Genomic DNA, 17494 nt, shown 5'->3' on the forward strand with positions numbered 1-17494 from the left:
TGCCGACGCATATTGAACAGATGTTTTCAGAGACCTCTCCACAATAACTCCAAGATCTTTCTTGCGGATAAGAGCTAATTTAGAACCCATCAGTTTTGTGTATATATAATTGGGATTATGTGCAGTGTAGGCTTGTTGGTCCCAGGATATTAGAGAGACAAGGTCGATGAGGTCATATATTTTATTGGACCAGCTTCTGTTGGTGAGAGAGACAAGCTTTTGAGCTTACAAAGAGCTCTTCTTCAGGTCTGCGAAACTAACTCAGAGTGTTACAGCTAAATACAAGGTGGAACAGATTCAATGATCTCTTGAAATATGTGTTAACTACTTATGCTAAACAATCTGTTCCACTTTGTATTTAACTGTGACACTGTGACTTAGTTTCCTAGAAAGATATTACCTCACCCACCTTGTCTCTTTAATTGGAATTATGTTTTCCAATGTGCATTACTTTGCATTTATCAACATTGAATTTCATCTGCCATTTTGTTGCCCAGTCACCCAGTTTTGTGAGATCCCTTTGTAACTCTTCACAGTAATCTTTGGCTTAACTGTCTTGAGTAATTTTCTATCATCTGCAAACTTTGCCTCCTCACTATTTACCCCCTTTTCCAGATCATTTAGGAATACACCTCTACCCCGATATAACGCGGTCCTCGGGAGCCAAAAATCCCTACCGTGTTATAGGTGAAACCCCGTTATATCGGGGTAGCGGCGGCAGGGCTCTAGCGGTGATTTAAAGAGCTCCGGGCTCTGGCCACTGTGGGGAGCCCGGGGCCCTTTAAATCGCCGGCCGAGCCCCGCTGCCGCAGCCCCGGGATAGCAACGGCAGGGCTCCAGCGGTGATTTAAAGGGCCAGGGGCTCCCCGAAGCAGCCGGAGCCCTGGGCCCTTTAAAGCACCGCCCGAGCCCCACTGCCGGAACCCCGGGGTTACCACGCTATGTGTGAACCTGTGTTGTATCGGGTCGCATTATATCGTGGTAGAGGTGTATGTTGAAAAGCACTGGTCCCAGTACAGCTCCTTGGCAGTCCCTGCTATTTACCACTTTCTATTGTGAAACCCGACCATTTATTCCTACCCTTTTGTTTCTTGTCCTTTAACCAGTTACTAATCCATGAAAGGACCTTCCCACTTATCCCACGACTGCTTAGTTTGCCTAGGAGCCACTGATGTGGAACCTTGTCAGAGGCTTTCTGAATGTCCAAGTATACTATGTCTACTGGATCACCCTTGTCCACATGCTTGTGGACAAAGAATTCTAATAGCTCCCGAAGTCCTGACACTGACCAGCAGCTCGGCTCCTAACTCACACATAAGACCCGGGATTAGTTTACCTTTCTACATTGCCTGTGGGGCCCAATCAGTGCTTAGAACATGTCTAAACCCTCACAAAACAGCCAGAGAGGAGGAGGGGGTGGTGCATTTCCCCCCTCTTACAGCCTTTATTCCAGTAGTTGGGCCTCCCACATTCTGGGCAAGTCCCCTAAATTCAATTCCCTCCTCTGTCTGCTGTGGAACAGATATTTTAATTGAAGACTCCCACCTCCCAGAGGAGTGCCCTAACCCACTGGGCTATAAGGTATTGTGGGACAGGTCTCCCTTAAGCTCTCCTCATGAAGCTGTTCCACTTAGTATAAATAATTAAATAGTAATTGAGCCAGAATGAACATTAGAATGACTCTATAACCCAGTGTAGAACACTCAGCTGGGACATGACAGCCAGGTTTTAGTCCCCTTGCTCCAATGAATATTTAATTATTTACATACAGGAGAGGGTTCATGGCTGTGAATCATGAGTGGAGATAGGTGCCTCACCTAGCTCAGGACTGAATTCCACTAGGTGGCAGGGTGCCTAACAGTTAGGCACATTGACGCTCAGTGTTGCAGAGCGTAAGTCCTCCTTGTGAATACCATACTAGAAAACTAAAATATAGAGGTTAATTCTTTTTATACTGAGAGTTTCAGAATGTGTATGAAAATTATGCTAACTTTGAACTGATACAGTAGGTTGTATAACATAGTTACCAGCCATAGCAGCCAGCAAGTTATGATGTGAAATGTATTGCTTGCTTTACTTGCACTTCATTGCTCTGTTACTAAAAGCAAACACTGCATTTTTAGTTGAACTAAGGCTGTGATTAAGTTGCCTTTGACTCTTTAAAAATAACCTTGACTATTACTCTTGTGTTGAAATTGCCTGACAGTGATCAGACATTTACAATAGTACAGTGATACTGCCTGAATGAAACAAAGATGTTGCAACTTTATTGAATTAAAGGTGGCCAGGATGAAGAGTCAAGATCACTTTCCAAGATTAGATTCTCAACAAGAGTGCTTTCCACAGAAAAATATTTACTCATAGGAGAGTGCATTAGGGCCTGATCCAGCACCCATTGATCTCAGTGAGAATCTTTCTACTGATTTCAATAACAAAGGATCAAGCATTTACAGGGTATTAAAAATCCCAATACAATCTGTAGCACAGGGGCTGGATTGAGCCAGTTAGGCTTTATCCACACTGGCACTTTTCTAAAAATCTCCCATTGTTGTATTTCAGTCTCAGTGGTAACAATGGTGGGAGCTAGGGTGACCAGATGTCCTGATATTATAGGGACAGTCCCGATTTTTGGGTCTCTTTCTTATATAGGCTCCTATTACTCCCCACCCCCATCCCGATTTTTCACACTTGCTGTCTGGTTACCCTAGTGGGATCACTAGTGTAGACATTAAATGGCCAATGGCCAGCCTATCACTAGTGTTATGCTAATGGTCCCAGTATTGCTACTACTGGTGGTAGTATTACATTGGGAGATTTTTGGAAAATGCCAGTGTAGATAAGCCCTCACCATGGCATGTCAGATGAGCATTCTCTAGTGGCCCCATCAATTTCAATGGAATAGATGTTATCTTTTTCAAAAATTCCTTCTATCCCTTAAAAGTTGAAAAAATACAATTGTGAATGCAAACCCATGCAGTGCTGAGTTTGCAGATAGAATGAAACAACATCTCTAAGGCTATATGCTGCCTCATCTGTCCTCTGCAGTCACAGGAGACTCTAAACACACCCTAAAATTGTGGGTATGTTGGACAAAGGAGCATACCACACAGGGGAACAATATATCGAGGAGGATTTCAGTGGCATGGTGAGGCAAGTGCAAGGGAACAGCTAGTAGATCTGGCGCTATGCAGATCCAAAGGCCTAAACCTTCCACAGAGGGGATAATGAGAGGAAAAATGTGTAATGTTTGTGAAAAATGCTGAGTTTATTAAGTCTATACATGTATAATGTAAAGCTCATTTGTTGTTTTTACAATATTATTTACTCCTGGGGGCATTCTGTGCCAAAAAAGTAAAAATTCTGCATGAAAATATTAAAAATTCTGCACACAATATTTTAAAATTCTGCAAAATTCTGCAAGTTTTATTTGGCAATAAATAAATGCAGAGGCTCCAGCATGGCAGTGGGGAGCACAGGCCACTGGCTGCATGAAGGTGGGAGATCACCCTACAGCCTCTCCACCCCTGGGATATGGACACAGTGGTGAGGCTGCACCCGACCCTGACATAGCACAAGGCCTGGGCCTGCCCCAGAAACACTGTGGGGCACTGCCCCTCTGCACAAGGTGCACCAGGTGTGGGACAGGCAGGATCCAAGTGTGGAGGGGCAAAGTGTGTGGGCATCCAGATGTGGGGTGAGAGGAGTCTATGTGGGACAATCTGGGTGCAGACAGGTCAGTGGGGGGTCTGGATGCACAGAGGCTCATTGGGGAGGGGGTGTTCTAGGTGCAGAGGCAATGGGACTCTGCAGGGGCTTCCAGGTGAAAGTGGTTGGGGTTCAGTGGAGGCGTGTGGGAGTCTCAGCAGGGGAATCTTGGTGCTGGGGGAGTGGGGCTTGGTGGGGTGGGGTGGGGGTCTGGGTGCAACTAATTGGGGGTCAGTTGCATGGGGGACTGGATGTGGGGGCTCAGGGTGGTGCAGGGAGGTGGGGCTCATGAGGGTGGGGGTTGAGTGTAGGGAGTTCAGTGGGGAGTGGTCTGGGTGTAGGGGTCTAGGTGCTGGAGGCTCCAGATGCAGGGGTTGAGGTTCAATGGGGTGGGGTTTCAGTATGGAAGGCAAGGGGGTTCTGGGTGTATGGGGTGAGGCTTGGCGGGAGTGTCTGGGTATGGGAGGTCTAGATGCATGGGGGTTGGGTGGATGGGGGAGCAGCTCCCCATACAGTGACCCCTCCCCCCGCAGCTGAGGAGCGATGGGGGCAGGAAGCAGGGGAGGATGCTGAGCTTCCTGCAGCTGGGGGAGGTTTCTGGGGGTGGGTCTGATGCAGTCCCAGCTACTCCTTGCAGGTGAAGAGGAAGTCCCATCCTCTCCTGCCTCTAGTCCAGCCGGGACTAGCAGCTGATCCTAGCTCAGGGTAGGAACCACTGGCTGGGGTGTCCCCAGCTCTGCGATGATTTACCTCTCCGCCGGCTGCTCCAGGTGCCTGAAACTATGTACCTGCGCAGCAAGGAAGTGGTGCGTGACTGCTCTTGCAGCTTCCCTTTGCTTCCCTGTCAGTCATTTTTCTGCAGGGGATATGAATTCTGCACATGCGCAGTGGCGCAGAATCTCCCCAGGAGTAACAACATGCATTTTGGAGTTACAGTTTCCTTGAGCGAGGCATGGTCTACTAATATGAGCACTGGATTTGGGAGCAGGGAACTCAATGTTAATCTCAACTCTGCCACTGACTTGACCTATAGAAAACTCCTGAGTGGATATTTGGCATTGCAGCTTGTCTAGGTGATCAATAAATTCTAGTTCTGTTCTAATGTGACAGAGGCATTTCCAGATTGAAGGGTCATCTGAGAACACCTGACCCCGAGAAAAATATAGGGATTGTCAGTTTGCAGCCTTGTCTGCACAATAAACTTGCACCTGTTAAACCAAAATCAGTTTTCAAATCAATTTAATTAAACTGGTATTAGCCCCAGGGAAGCCTCTCCATGTGTACACCATAGTGTTTGAACTCCATGAGTCGGGGATCAGTGATGGCTGTTCCTGTGCCACTGTCCTGCATAAGATAACAGTGCTGCCCTATCCACATGCACTTTTGTAGTGCCCTTCTGCAGTGTCAGACTACTGGTGACGGGCAATTTTAAGAGCAGTCACTGACAGGAACCACATAAAGGGCTGCCAGGAAGAGAGGGTACTCTGCTGAGCTGCTGAAAGGCCCTCAGTTTCAGTGGTAACAATGGTGGGAGCACTGGTGTAGACAGATTAAATGGCCCCATCTCCTGAGACTTGTGGGTGTAGAGAGCCAACCAGCTCCTCACCGCTCTGTGTGTCTGTGAGTGCATCCCTATCTCCATAGGGACACTTTAGAAGGAAGTACATGGTAAAACTGGTGAAGTTTCTTGCAGAACTTGTCCACTTCCACAGGGTACTTTAGAGAAGGAGACAAATAAGACCCACAGTGACTGCTCTAGGTCAAAACTCCAGCTACACATGTGCAAGTATATTTATTAAGGGCACTTTTGAAAGTGCTCTGCTGGGCTGTTCAATGCAGTTCTGCTACTGCTTTGGGCCCCCTAATGGAATGTGTCCATGTGCACCAAATAAAATAGGGACCCAGCCAGCTGCCCCTGTACAGATCTAAATGTGCTGAACTGTTAAATTAATACCTGTGAATGACACACAGATTTGGAATGAAGACAAATGTATTTTATTCATATTTTCTTATTGGGACTGTACCCTAGTGGCAGAACTATACTACTGTATATAATATGCAGAGCACAGCTTAATGTGTTCAATATAACTCTCAATAATGTGTACCATGTCTGAAATACTTTCTACAATTCATAGTTTGTTTCCAGTTCTTTGGAGTATAAGGATGAAAGTGAAAGTTTAAGTGATTTTTACAATTAATTGTTTAATAGTATAGGAGTACTCTGAAATCAAGCTATCAAATAATTGTGTATAATTCAAATTTCAGATAGGTATTATTTCTCTGATTATAAAGTTAGGGTCCCAGGATTAATTGAAATTTCAAAACTAAATACACACACATTTGCTCTCAGTCCCTCAGTTTAATTCCTGTGCTTTTTCATTTTATACTGTGTTTTCTAGACATTTAAAATTCAAATGTGTTTCTAGTAAGTATCCAACTTTGTAACTACTATTAAACTGCAACGCTGGGAAATCTCTTTGCTATCAGCAGGAGGTTTTCATACAGACCCTCAGATGTAGCGCTCTTCTCAGACGCTGATATAGTCTCTTTGTTTAATACCTAGGCTCAGGGCACACTTTTTCAATAAAGAATGAGCACTGCTGAGCAGAGCACAAAAGCTTCCAACTTGAGGAAGTGTCGATTTCACGTTCCTGCTTTGTGTGTGTTTCTCTCACACGCATACATTAAATAAGTCCTTACGGTTGAACAATGGAGACATTTACTGGATGGAAAAAGACAGTATCATAAAAAAGAACAATGAAGAGAGGGGTTTCAATCTAGATATCAAGACCCCCCCCCCCACACACAGACTCGATAAAATAAAGCTGCAACACCATTACAAAATAGTAGATAATGTTTTCACCCCTCAGCTCACAGAGAGCCGAGAAGCGATGAAAACATTATCTACAGTGAATTGCAATTCTTAATTTTTCTTTGTCCATATTGCTCCTGCTTATGATCAATAATATAGTCGAACATAATTGTTTAGGGTGTGAATAATATAATCATATTAATTGCAGCCCTGTCGTATTGGCTACGAGGCAGCAGCTTGCTATACTGTACAGATTTCGCTGCCTCGCTGGCTCTGGCTCGCAGCTGTCCTGTTCTACTAGCTCCGGGCTCTCAGGTGCGGAGACGCACTAATTACCTGTAAATATCATCCTCTTCCCCGTAGCGGCTGCTCCTAGGGAGCGTCTGGGGGTACTGGCGGGCATGACGCGTCGCAGCCCCTCGCCTTTGCCCGGCTGCCTGCCTGCGGTTTGCCTCGGTTACTCCTTGGCGGACCCAGCCCAGCGCCGGGCGCAGCGGCAGCTGTTGGCTCTCTGCAGGCAGCAGCCGGCGAGGGCCGGTTGCTGGGGTCGCTGCTCGTTCGCGGCAGCTGCATTGTGACATACTGTCCTTGTGCAAGCGGCCGCCCAGTCCAGTGGCCGGGCGCGTTCTCCAGGCGCGCAGCCTGGGACTCTGGAGCAGGGAGAGCACCGGCGCCCTTTGGGGGGGAGAGAATGTTTCCGCGGCTAACACCCGGGACCTTCTGCAAGAGGCAAGGTCAGAGTGGGAGCCAGCGCATCTGTGGGCGCCCAGCTTTGGGGTTAATGGGGTCCTGCCCCAGGGGAGCTGTTGGTGCTACAGCCCTGGACTGTAGTCTATAGCAGCGAGCTGGATGGAGCTATGCAGGTCTCTCTATATCTTTACCTTTGTTCAACTTCTTTGATTTTTGATTGAATTTAGTGCTCATGAAAGATAATAGCTGGAAAGCCCTGGAACCAGGGTACACAGCTGGCCTCTGATGACTTCCACATCCACCCACCTCTCAGCTGAGGAGACTTCAAACTACCCAACAACCCTGCTAAGGTATTCTGTTCTGTTCTGTTCTGGTTCTTATACCTAGGCATAGCACTTCAGTAATTTAGTGAAAGCAGGATTTATTTTATTTTACTTTTTGTCAATTGGTGTAATTTTTTGGACACAGCATTAATAGACAATGCATTTTCTTCTCCTAATCAGTAGACACAATAGTCCCCTGTTCTATCATCAGTATCTATTGCATTTGATTGCAATTCTAAGGGGACCTCTTCACTAAAAAGTTATCACAGGCTCCTACTCAGATGTTGCCCTTAACCCAAGAACACACAACAGAACATCATCTAACTCGAGTTTGGCTGTGTCTGAATTCTGGGCTGAGTGGAGATAGCCCAGTAGAGTAAGTGGACAGGCTAGAACCTGGATGCCACTTTCACTTGGGCTGGTAACCTGTCCACTCTGCATTGTTGATGCAGACTAATTAACTTGAGTGTTGATAGTCCTCCAGTGCCTTCCCACACGTCAGAATAGGTAGGGACACCTCCAGAAAGTGAACAACTCTCACTTTAACTTAGCATAGCACCACTGAAGATTTGGCCAGGCAGAGAGGCCACCAGGCCAAATTTCAGTGAGTGGCATTGTGACCCAGCATGTCAGGTTGAAACACCATTCGGTCTATGGGCCCAGGGCAAACTACCCTTTCTCCCCCATCAGGAGCCCTGCCCCTGCCAATGGCACACACCATGTCCATATGGCTGCAGGTGCCACTGAGCATAGGGAGAACCCATAGCTATTAAAACCTAACTCAACTGTCTCCACTCTTACATGTCTGCCTGTAACTTGTGTTATCTGCCTAGCAAGGCATGGTGCTGCCTTCTCAGGGTGACAAGCCTCAGCTGGAATGCCCTCTCCTGTGTCTCATGCACTAAATTTGCCTCCTGGTTTTGAAATTAGAATTGTATTAATGCCAACAGCTATAACAGGTCGTCATCCTGAGCTGGCTCCATACCTTACCATCTGCTGCAAGTCATTTCATTTAGTGAGTTCATGCGCTAAGAATACTTTCTTGGCTGCCTGCAGCGCCGAGCTCAGGTCAGGTGAATACCCTCTTCCTCCTGGGCTCTGGGCTCTCCCTTTCACTAACCGGTTGGCTCAAATCCAGGCTGGCAAGAAAAGGAGGATCAGCTGAAATTAACCAACTCCAGCCGTACTGGGCTGTAGTGTACAGAGCTGAGCTCAGCACTGCAGGGAGCCAAGAAAGTAGATTTCTAGCCGGACCCCTTCCCAATCCTCCCGCGTCCAGGGCTCCATTTCTGAAAACAGCTGGCCAGCTAATCCCAGGCCAAGTCCAGGGAAGGAGTAAAGGGGAACTGAAATCAAGCTAGCTCCACCTTTGATCCTGTATTAAGGGCTTCACCTCTAGAGGCACGGTGCCCCCTGCCTCACTGGGACACATGGCCCCTCTCTCATCCCACCCCACCTTCCATCCAGGCGGCTCTCCTCACTGGCTAACCTGCCTCCCCCGCCCTGCCTGCTTCATTAGCCATCTTCCCCGCATCACAGAGTGTGCTACCTACTACAGAGCAGCGAGAAAGAACACATTTGGGTAAAAACAAGCCTGGGCTAATGTGCTGCTCTCTTCAAAGTGTGCCTGGCTTTAGCAAAGTAATTAGCCTCCACAAACTTCTTTTCCTCACCTGCAGATTATAGTGATCTCAGCCCAAGAAGCCCTGGAATGTGATTCCTTCTGAGGACATGCTCAATTGAGACATAATATATTGACTTGGTGTGCAAAAGAGTGAAGTAAGAAGAGCATGGGATGGATTTTATAACACTACTGAGCTGCTTGTGAATGATTTTGTGACTATAGATATTGGTGACTTCTTTCTCTGAGTGTAATTGTAATTGGCAGTGAAAGTCACTAGTTTGTCACTGGTCACTTTGACACTTACTTTCTTGCTAGGGAAACCAAAAAGTCACTAAATCTAGTGAGAAAGTAGCTAAATTGGCAACACTCTGGGAGTGCCCCTTGGCCAGACACCAGTGCAGTTCCAGGTCCGTGCAGTCTCTGCTTCCCACCACCTGTGGGGCCCTTCGTGTCTCCCGGAAGCTGAGCCACCTCGGACTGCTGCAGAAGCCTGACCAGTCTTGGCCAGTTGGGGGTGGGGGACAGAGTGGGAGGCTTGGCTGGGCCCCTCCAGGCAAGTGGGTCCTGAGGGAGCCCGGCCGGGGCAGGCCCTGGCCTGGCTAATCACGCCACTCCCAAGGGGCCGGAGCTCTGGCTGCGCTGCCAGCGCAGCCCGGCAGACACAGTCACCTCCCAGCAGGGCCAGTGAGTGCGGCTGGGAGGCAGGGAAGGGGGAGTGGGTCTCCGGGGAACCTGGGGGTGGGGGTGATGGCTGTGAGGGGGTGGGGGAAATCTGTGTGTTGGGGCACTAGGGAGTGGGGGTTCTGTGTGGGGAGCTAGGCAGTAGTGTTGGGGCTGTGGGCAGGGGGGCACTGGGCAGAGGTGACATTGTGCAGGGTGCTGTGCATTTGTGGGGAGTGGGTGGGGACGGGGTGCTGAGCATAACAGGTCCAGGGAGGCACTGGGCATAAGGAGTTGGGGGGTGTTGCAGAGGCGCCGACTTGCTGATTTCCCCAGGAGTGCTTGACCCCCGCTCTGCCCCAGGCTAACTGAGGTGCCCAGACCAGGTTAAATCTACAGTGAAGACACAGACTCATAGACTTTAAGGTCAGAAGAGACCATTGTGATCATCTAGTCTGACCTCCTTCACATTGCAGGCCACAGAACCTCACCCACCCACCCCTGTAATAGACTCCTAACCTCTGGCTGAGGTACTGAAGTCCTCAAATCATGGTTTAAAGACTTCAAGATACAGAGAATTCACCATTTACACTAGTTTAAACCTGTAAGTGACCCATGCCCCATGCTGCAGAGGAAGGTGAAAACCCCCCAGGGTCTCTGTCACTCTGAATTGGGGGGAAATTCCTTCCCGATATGGCGGTGATGTAAGTTCCTAGAGTAGACCAGCAGGGACAGTGTGATTGCAGGAGAGATAGTAAAAAAAAAAAAAAAAAAAATCCAGCAGAAAATAGGGACGAGTTTTTTGCTAAAAGTTTTGCCAAAAATTAATCCAGTGTTTCAGCCAGGTCTGTTACAGATCCAGAACTTCTGTTGGCTTGTCAAAGGGTGACTAACCCCTTTAAGAGGGAGTGGGGCCCAGTGCACCTGTGAAAGATTACAGTACTTACTGCCCAGTTGGGCTTAAGAGAAGGTACCGAGCCTTATAAAAGGGAAAATAGCATCAGGGGAAGGTGGCTACCTGTTGACCTCTCTCGGATTGAAACCTTGTAGGAAGTGGAGGAGGATATATTGGCTGCAACACTATATGTTTGTTACGGCTCTGCAGCAATGTACAGCTGCAGCACAGCTTGAGTGAAATGAATCCATAGATGACTAGAGAGAGGAAGTAAGGAGGCTAGTTCTGACATCAGATATGTATCAGACAACAGAAATTTCTGGCGATTCTGCACTGTGTCCTGTAATTCTTAGGAAGACTTGGGGGTCAGCTCCTGGTAGATCAGCAACAAAATATAGAGTGCATCTGATAGTGAGATGAGTCCAGTTAAATAAAAAGGTCATTGTCACACTAGTAGAAAAGCAGATCACTTGGGTGCCTTCTCAATGTGATCTGGCCTTACCTAGATGACCCTCAAACTTTTGACATCACTGCTGTAATGATGAAAGTTTGGTCACATTCTGGATTGCTTTAAGTAGCTCCAAACTAATCCCTCCCATATTTTTCCATAGAGAAGCAACCTTAATGTAAAGCAGACCTGGTCCTGAGGTAGAAGAATTCTTTATTGCAGCCTGCAGTGCACATGGGCTGATATTCTCTTTAGTGGGGGATATGAGGAGGAAGGTGTCAGGGGCCTATTAAATTTTTTTCCTTCCCTTTGCCTTGCTTCATTCTTGTGTGTACCAGTGAGTACTTTGGCAGTTGGTGATATTTGTCTTATTTTTCTCACCCTTTGCAAAAGCCGACTTCTGCTTAACATGCACATTCTTTCCTTCAGAGCTGTTTCCCTCCTCAATAGGCTATTGCAATTGGCTAAATGCCAAACAGTAGGGTGAGCTGCATGAAAAAGCCTTGATCATAGACAGGCAGTCTTACAATTTCTTTCTTGTATTCAAGATGCAGATGGATGCCATTAGAACAATTTTAACCAAGGATATGCACAGCTTGCCTGCAAGACTGAGACTAATACTAAATATTTATATTGTGCTTTTCATCTTCAAAATGCTCTACAAACATGAATCCTCACAACATCCCTGTGAAATAGGTATGAAATAGGTTTTATTATACTCTTTTTAAAGATGAGGAAACTGAGGCATGCACTAGGTTACTTGTCCAAGGACACATCACACAACAAGTTATCAGAGTCAGGATTAGAACTCAGGAGTTCTTGATGCTCCAGTGACGGTCTAAAAATGGTCATGGTTCACTTGACAACACATTGTTTTCCAGGTGACAAGAGGTGATATGTGCCATCAACAATGAAAATGTATTTTAAGTAAGAGCTTACTAGACAAATTTGATCTACTTTTGAAAACCATATGGCCAAATTCTCTCTTGCACTAAGATCCAGTGTAGCGAAGAAGTTCAGGGGCCAGAGGACTATCAGAGAGCCTTAGCTGTGATAGAGGGTCTGGATCTCAGTTCCTAATTCATAGTTCATAAAAATGGAAAATTACTTTGGCATTGTCCTCACTCCACCCCAATCTGCCTATTTGAAAGGACAATACAAGACCTTAAAAGTTTTCCTGCATTAACTATACTGATATAGTTAAAGTGGCACCCTAGTGTGGACACATTTATACTGGTATAAAGGTGCCTATACTGGCATAGCTTATTCTGGTTAGGCAAAGCCATTCCTATGCTAGAGGGAACAGCAGTATAATATACTGGCAAAATGCTCCTAGTGCAGACTTAGCTATACTAGCAAAGCCGCGCTTTGTACTGGCATAGCAGACCCACCCCCCATGAATAAAATAAGCTATAACTGCAGAACCGCAGTTTTGCCAGTATCGCTGCGTCTGCATTGGGGACTTGTGCTGACTATGTGTCAGGAGTAAGGCCCTGCAGCCGCACCTGCTCAGTACTTCTGATGCCCTACCGAGTCAGCTAGGTTGCCTGACAGACCTTCTGCCAGATTGGCTCAGGAAGCCAGCAGTAGCTCACTGGCTGTTCAATGCACATGCCCACAGATTCTCTGCCTCCCTGTGCTCATCTCTTGCCAATCCCTGCTCCTGCTTTGTTCCTCCATAGCTGCAGCCCAGATCCTGCCCTTCACTCAGTCTTGTTTCCAACCTCTCCCAGCCTTGCTCCTGCCTCAGAACCAGCCCTGTTCCTGCCTTCCCTGACTCCTGGTAATCCGGTTCTGACCCTCAGCTCTGATTCATGACTCCGACTCTGTCTTGACCCATGGCTCTGGCATTCAGACTACGACCACTAGGCCTGACTTCCACTCCTACTACTAGGTCTGACCACCTATGACCTGGTCCCCTGACACTATTTTGGTTGGGGATCACACCCCTGACTGACAAAACTGTGCTAGCACAAGTCTGTCATGTAGACCTAGCTATATTCTGGGTAGGGAACTGAAATAAGATATACTGGTATATGACACCTTTATATCAGAATAACTGTCTAAACTGGGACATTTACCAGTATAGCTAAGGCAGCAAAATCTACCCTTAACTGACATAGTTACACCAATAAAACTTTTAAGGGCTTGTCTACACTTAAAATGCTACAGCAGCGCCACTGTAGCACTTCAGTGAAGATGCTACCTATGCCAACAGGAGGGCTTCCCCCATTGGTGTAGGTACTCCTCCTCCCTGAGAGTCAATAGCGAGGTTGACAAGATAATTCTCCTATTGACCTAGCACTGTCTACACCGGGGGGGGGCCGGGGGAGGGGAGGGTTAGGTTGGTTTAACTGCATTGCTCAGAGGTGTCGATTTTTCATACCCCTGAGCGATGTAGATATACCAACCTATTTTCCTAGTGTACACCGGCCTAAGCATAGACCAGCCTACAGAATCTGACTGGGGAAGAGACTGGCCTGTGAGGTGTGGTTTCTAAGTCTTTCTAAGGCTATGTATTCACTATACCCACTACAGTGACACAGCTACAGTGCTGCAGCTGTTCCACTGTAGCGCTATAGTTAGGGCCCTGTCAAATTCACGGTCCATTTTGGTCAATTTCATGGTCATAGGATTTTTAAAATTGTAAATTTCATGATTTCAGCTATGTAAATCTGAAATTTTATGGTGTTTTAATTGTAGGGATCCTGACCCAAAAGAAGTTGGGGGTGGGGGTCACAAGGTTATTGTGGGGGGGTATGGTACTGCTACCATTATTTCTGCACTGCTGCTGGCGGTGGCCCTGGCTGGGAGCCTAGCTCTAAAGGCAGAGCCGCCACCAGCACATCGCAGAAGTAAGAGTGGCATGGTATGGTATTGCCATCTTTACTTCTATGCTGCTGCCTGCAAAACTGGGCCCTCAGTCAGCAGCCACCACTCTCCAGCCACCCAGCTCTGAAGGCAGCTGTGCAGAAGTAAGGGTGGCATGGTATGGTATTGCCACCCTTACTTCTGCACTGCTGCTGGGGAGGTGGGAGGGGGGAATGCCTTCAGAGCTGGGCACCAGGCCAACAGCCGTCACTCTTTGGTCACCCAGCTCTGAAGACAGCACAAAAGTAAGGGTGGCAATACCGTGACCCCCCTAAAATAGTCTTGTGACCCCCCCCCTGCAACTCCCTTTTGGGTCAGGACCCCCAATTTGAGAAACACTGGTCTCCCCTGTGAAATCTGTATAGTATGGGGTAAAAGCACACAAAAGACCAGATTTCACGAGGAGACCAGATTTAACAGTCCATGATGCGTTTTTCATGGCCGTGAATTTGGTAGGGCCCTAGCTATAGTATAGGCACTTGCTAAATCGACAGAAGGGGTTTTTCCATCAATGTAGTTAATCCACCCACCTCTATTAGAGGCAGTAGGTAGGTTAACAGAAGAATTTTTCCAACGACCTAGCCATGTCTACAAAGGGGTTTAGGTAGACTTAACTATGGTCCTCAGGGTGTGAAATTTTTCACAACCCTGAGCGAGGTAGTTATATTGATATAATTTTTAAGTGAAGACCAGGCCTAAGAGATGGACCATTGAGGATTCAAAGACCCTTAATGATGATAGACACCATTTGACAGGCTTATCATCATGAAAGGCCTTTGCATCCTCAATAGGCCATCTCTTAAGCCTGGTCTACTCTGGGAACTTACATCACTAGGTACACTAGCAATACTGACCTAACCCCTGGTGTAGACAGTGCTAGGTCAACTGGAGAATTCTTCCGTCAACCTAGCTACTGCCTCTTGGGGTGGTGAATTACCTGTGCTGACACGAGAACCCCTCCCATCAGCACAGGTAGAGTCTACACTGAAGTGCTGCAGGAGTGCAGCTGTTCCACTGTAGCTTTAAGTGTAGACATACCCGCAGAGAAAATAGGGAGTCCAAACCCTATTGTGTGCTTGTAACTGGAGAAACCAGAGGTAGAGACACTGGCTCTAGGGACACTGGCTGGTTGAGTGAGAGGGGGAGTCACTCATCTCTCTCTGGACACAGCAGCAGGAGCTGACTCTGACAAGAGAATAGCAGAACAGGACCTTGCTTTTCAGACAAAGTTCATTCTATTCTCTGTGTAACTAAGATGAGAATGTCTTATGTAGTTCATTTTATGAGGTATGTTAAGCAAACCATTCATTTTAATTCAGTTTCCCCCCCGGTTTTATTCAATCTTGTTTTTGTTAGAATTACTGTTGTATAGGTAATTGCGCACAGACATCCCTAAAAACAAGAGAACTTAGACAATTTCTGGAACACATATTCTCCTCTTGGTTAAGGAGCCCATCATGACATGCTCCATATTCTAGCTTGGGAGGGGTACAGGAGCCAGTTATAGTGGCTTCATCCCAATTGAGGGTCTTCCACTTGCCCACCAGTGGAATTCTCAGTTGACCAGTCACCTTCAGATTTTACCTCTTTTGTGCTGGGTGAAAGAGAGAATCTGGCCTCCAATGATCAATGTGGAGAAAAGGGAAGTGTCCGGGGTTTTTTATTGTTTGTTTTTTGTTTTTTTCTTTTCATTATCCACAATGGCAGATGAAGTCGTGGAAATGATAGGCAGGGAAGTTCATAAAAATCATTGCATGAAAAATTACAGCTGTAATAAATTATCACATTTCTATGGATTCCACGTCCACAGCGTTCAACATCAACTATCCTATTTTACTTTACAATAGCATAAGTAAATGCATCTGGACCAATTAGGCAGTTTTTGTTGTTTAGTCCTTTAAAAAAAAATGCAAAAGCCTAATGGAGCTGGAAAACATTGTTATTTTCTTGGAAGATTTAAGAATAAACGTCTCTGATTGCTGAGGACAAAGATGCTCTAACATTCCTGGGTTCTAACTAGGACCACAAAACTACCTAAGGACTGAGTGACAAAGTTACTTATATGCTCACTGCAAAGCCAGGAGGTGTTTCAGCCAACTTCTGTTCTGTTCTTCAGTTTTGTTCAGCAGTTGTACTACTCTTTAAAATATGAGACATGATAAATCTTTGCAAGCACTTAGAAATGAGGTAAAAGTCAGGGAACTATTTGGACTGGTCTTTCTGAGGCACCATTGACGCTCCATATATGAATCTACTCAAAGAGTTTTTCCCAAATCATTCTCAGATGGGTCGAGTGTGTAACCTCCAAAAATGAGCTGGAATTCCACTCTGAAGCCCCACAGTTCCACCACCTTCTATGTGAATTCTGGGGAAGCACCGGGAGAAACTGTGCTCCCAATACCAGCTTCAGTGCTGCACCACCAATTTACACTAGCTGGAGGATTCTGGTTTTCTATTGTTGGTTTTTAAAAATGCATTGAACACTTGCTTGAAAGTCCTCTTTTATAACTTAACATGTGATACATGTGGTGATGTATGTTTTTAATTAATTGCCTTTACCTTACCCATCATTTCTGGCTGATTCTCACATCACTGAGCCCGAGAGGAAGGTGCAGGGGTTAGAGCACTAGTTTTGGACTTGGCAGACCTAGGCCCAAGTGTTTGCTCTGCTACAGGCTTTCTGTGTGACCCTGGGCAAGTCACTTAGCCTCTCTGTGCCCGAGTTCCCTGTAAAATGGGGTGATTAGCAACTCCCTACCTCACAGGGATGTTATGAGGATAAGATGGTGAAGTGCTTATATACAACAGTGATAGGGACCCTGTAAATTCCTAAGCTAGATAGATCCTGGACTTCCCAGATATGGGGAGTGTTCTTCCATCTAAGTATTTTTTAAAATATGTATTAATGCTGATTATGTGTTAAAAATTAATTAAATATATAGAAGTTTCAAATACAACTTCAGAAAAGCAATGTAAGTAGTAAAATATTAATACAAGCTAATTCAGATTATTTAATTTTATAATTTCTTTTTTTCTTTTGAAAGACACCTTTATATATTTTGTATACAAAGTATAAACAAATTCCCAGATTTACCCCCTAGAAATGGTAGTAAATTCAAGGAAAAGTAGTAATATCAGCAAACAGGCATTTATGTGCTAAAACAATTTGTATGCATATATGATAATAAACGGTCAACAAAGGCCTAAAGAAGCCTGGACTAACAGGTTACCTAAGTGTCAATATCTTGAAACTCCCCCCCTCCCCCCACACACACTATAGGCAAGCTCAACCATAGGTCTCCACTTGCTAAGGAGCAAATGTGGAATATGTACCTTTATAATATAGGAGAGGGACCCAAACAAAAGAATAAAGGATTAGATCCTCACACCAGCTCTGTCCGCTCAGAATCACATGAAAGAGCCAGAATGGCAAAAAGGTGTCTTAAAACCTTGGTATCTGGAGGAG

The 17494-nt window shown here is 46.2% G+C and overlaps 1 protein-coding gene across 2 annotated transcripts in view; it reads right to left on the bottom strand.

Annotated features, from left to right (window-relative positions):
* Nucleotides 1-7017, bottom strand: part of CUNH4orf45 (chromosome unknown C4orf45 homolog) — an 88236-nt gene extending 81219 nt beyond the window's left edge. For both annotated transcript variants that reach the window (XM_029910630.1, XM_029910629.1), the window contains exon 1: nt 6854-7017. In XM_029910630.1, coding sequence (XP_029766490.1) covers nt 6854-6920 — 67 coding nt within the window. In that variant the 5' untranslated portion in view covers nt 6921-7017. The remainder of the gene's footprint in view (nt 1-6853) is intronic.
* Between the last annotated feature and the right edge of the window lie 10477 nt (nt 7018-17494).

This window comes from Terrapene carolina, unplaced genomic scaffold, assembly GCF_002925995.2.
Source record: "Terrapene carolina triunguis isolate 2854851 unplaced genomic scaffold, T_m_triunguis-2.0 Scaffold66, whole genome shotgun sequence".
In the NCBI taxonomy this organism is placed as follows: Eukaryota; Metazoa; Chordata; order Testudines; family Emydidae; genus Terrapene; species Terrapene triunguis.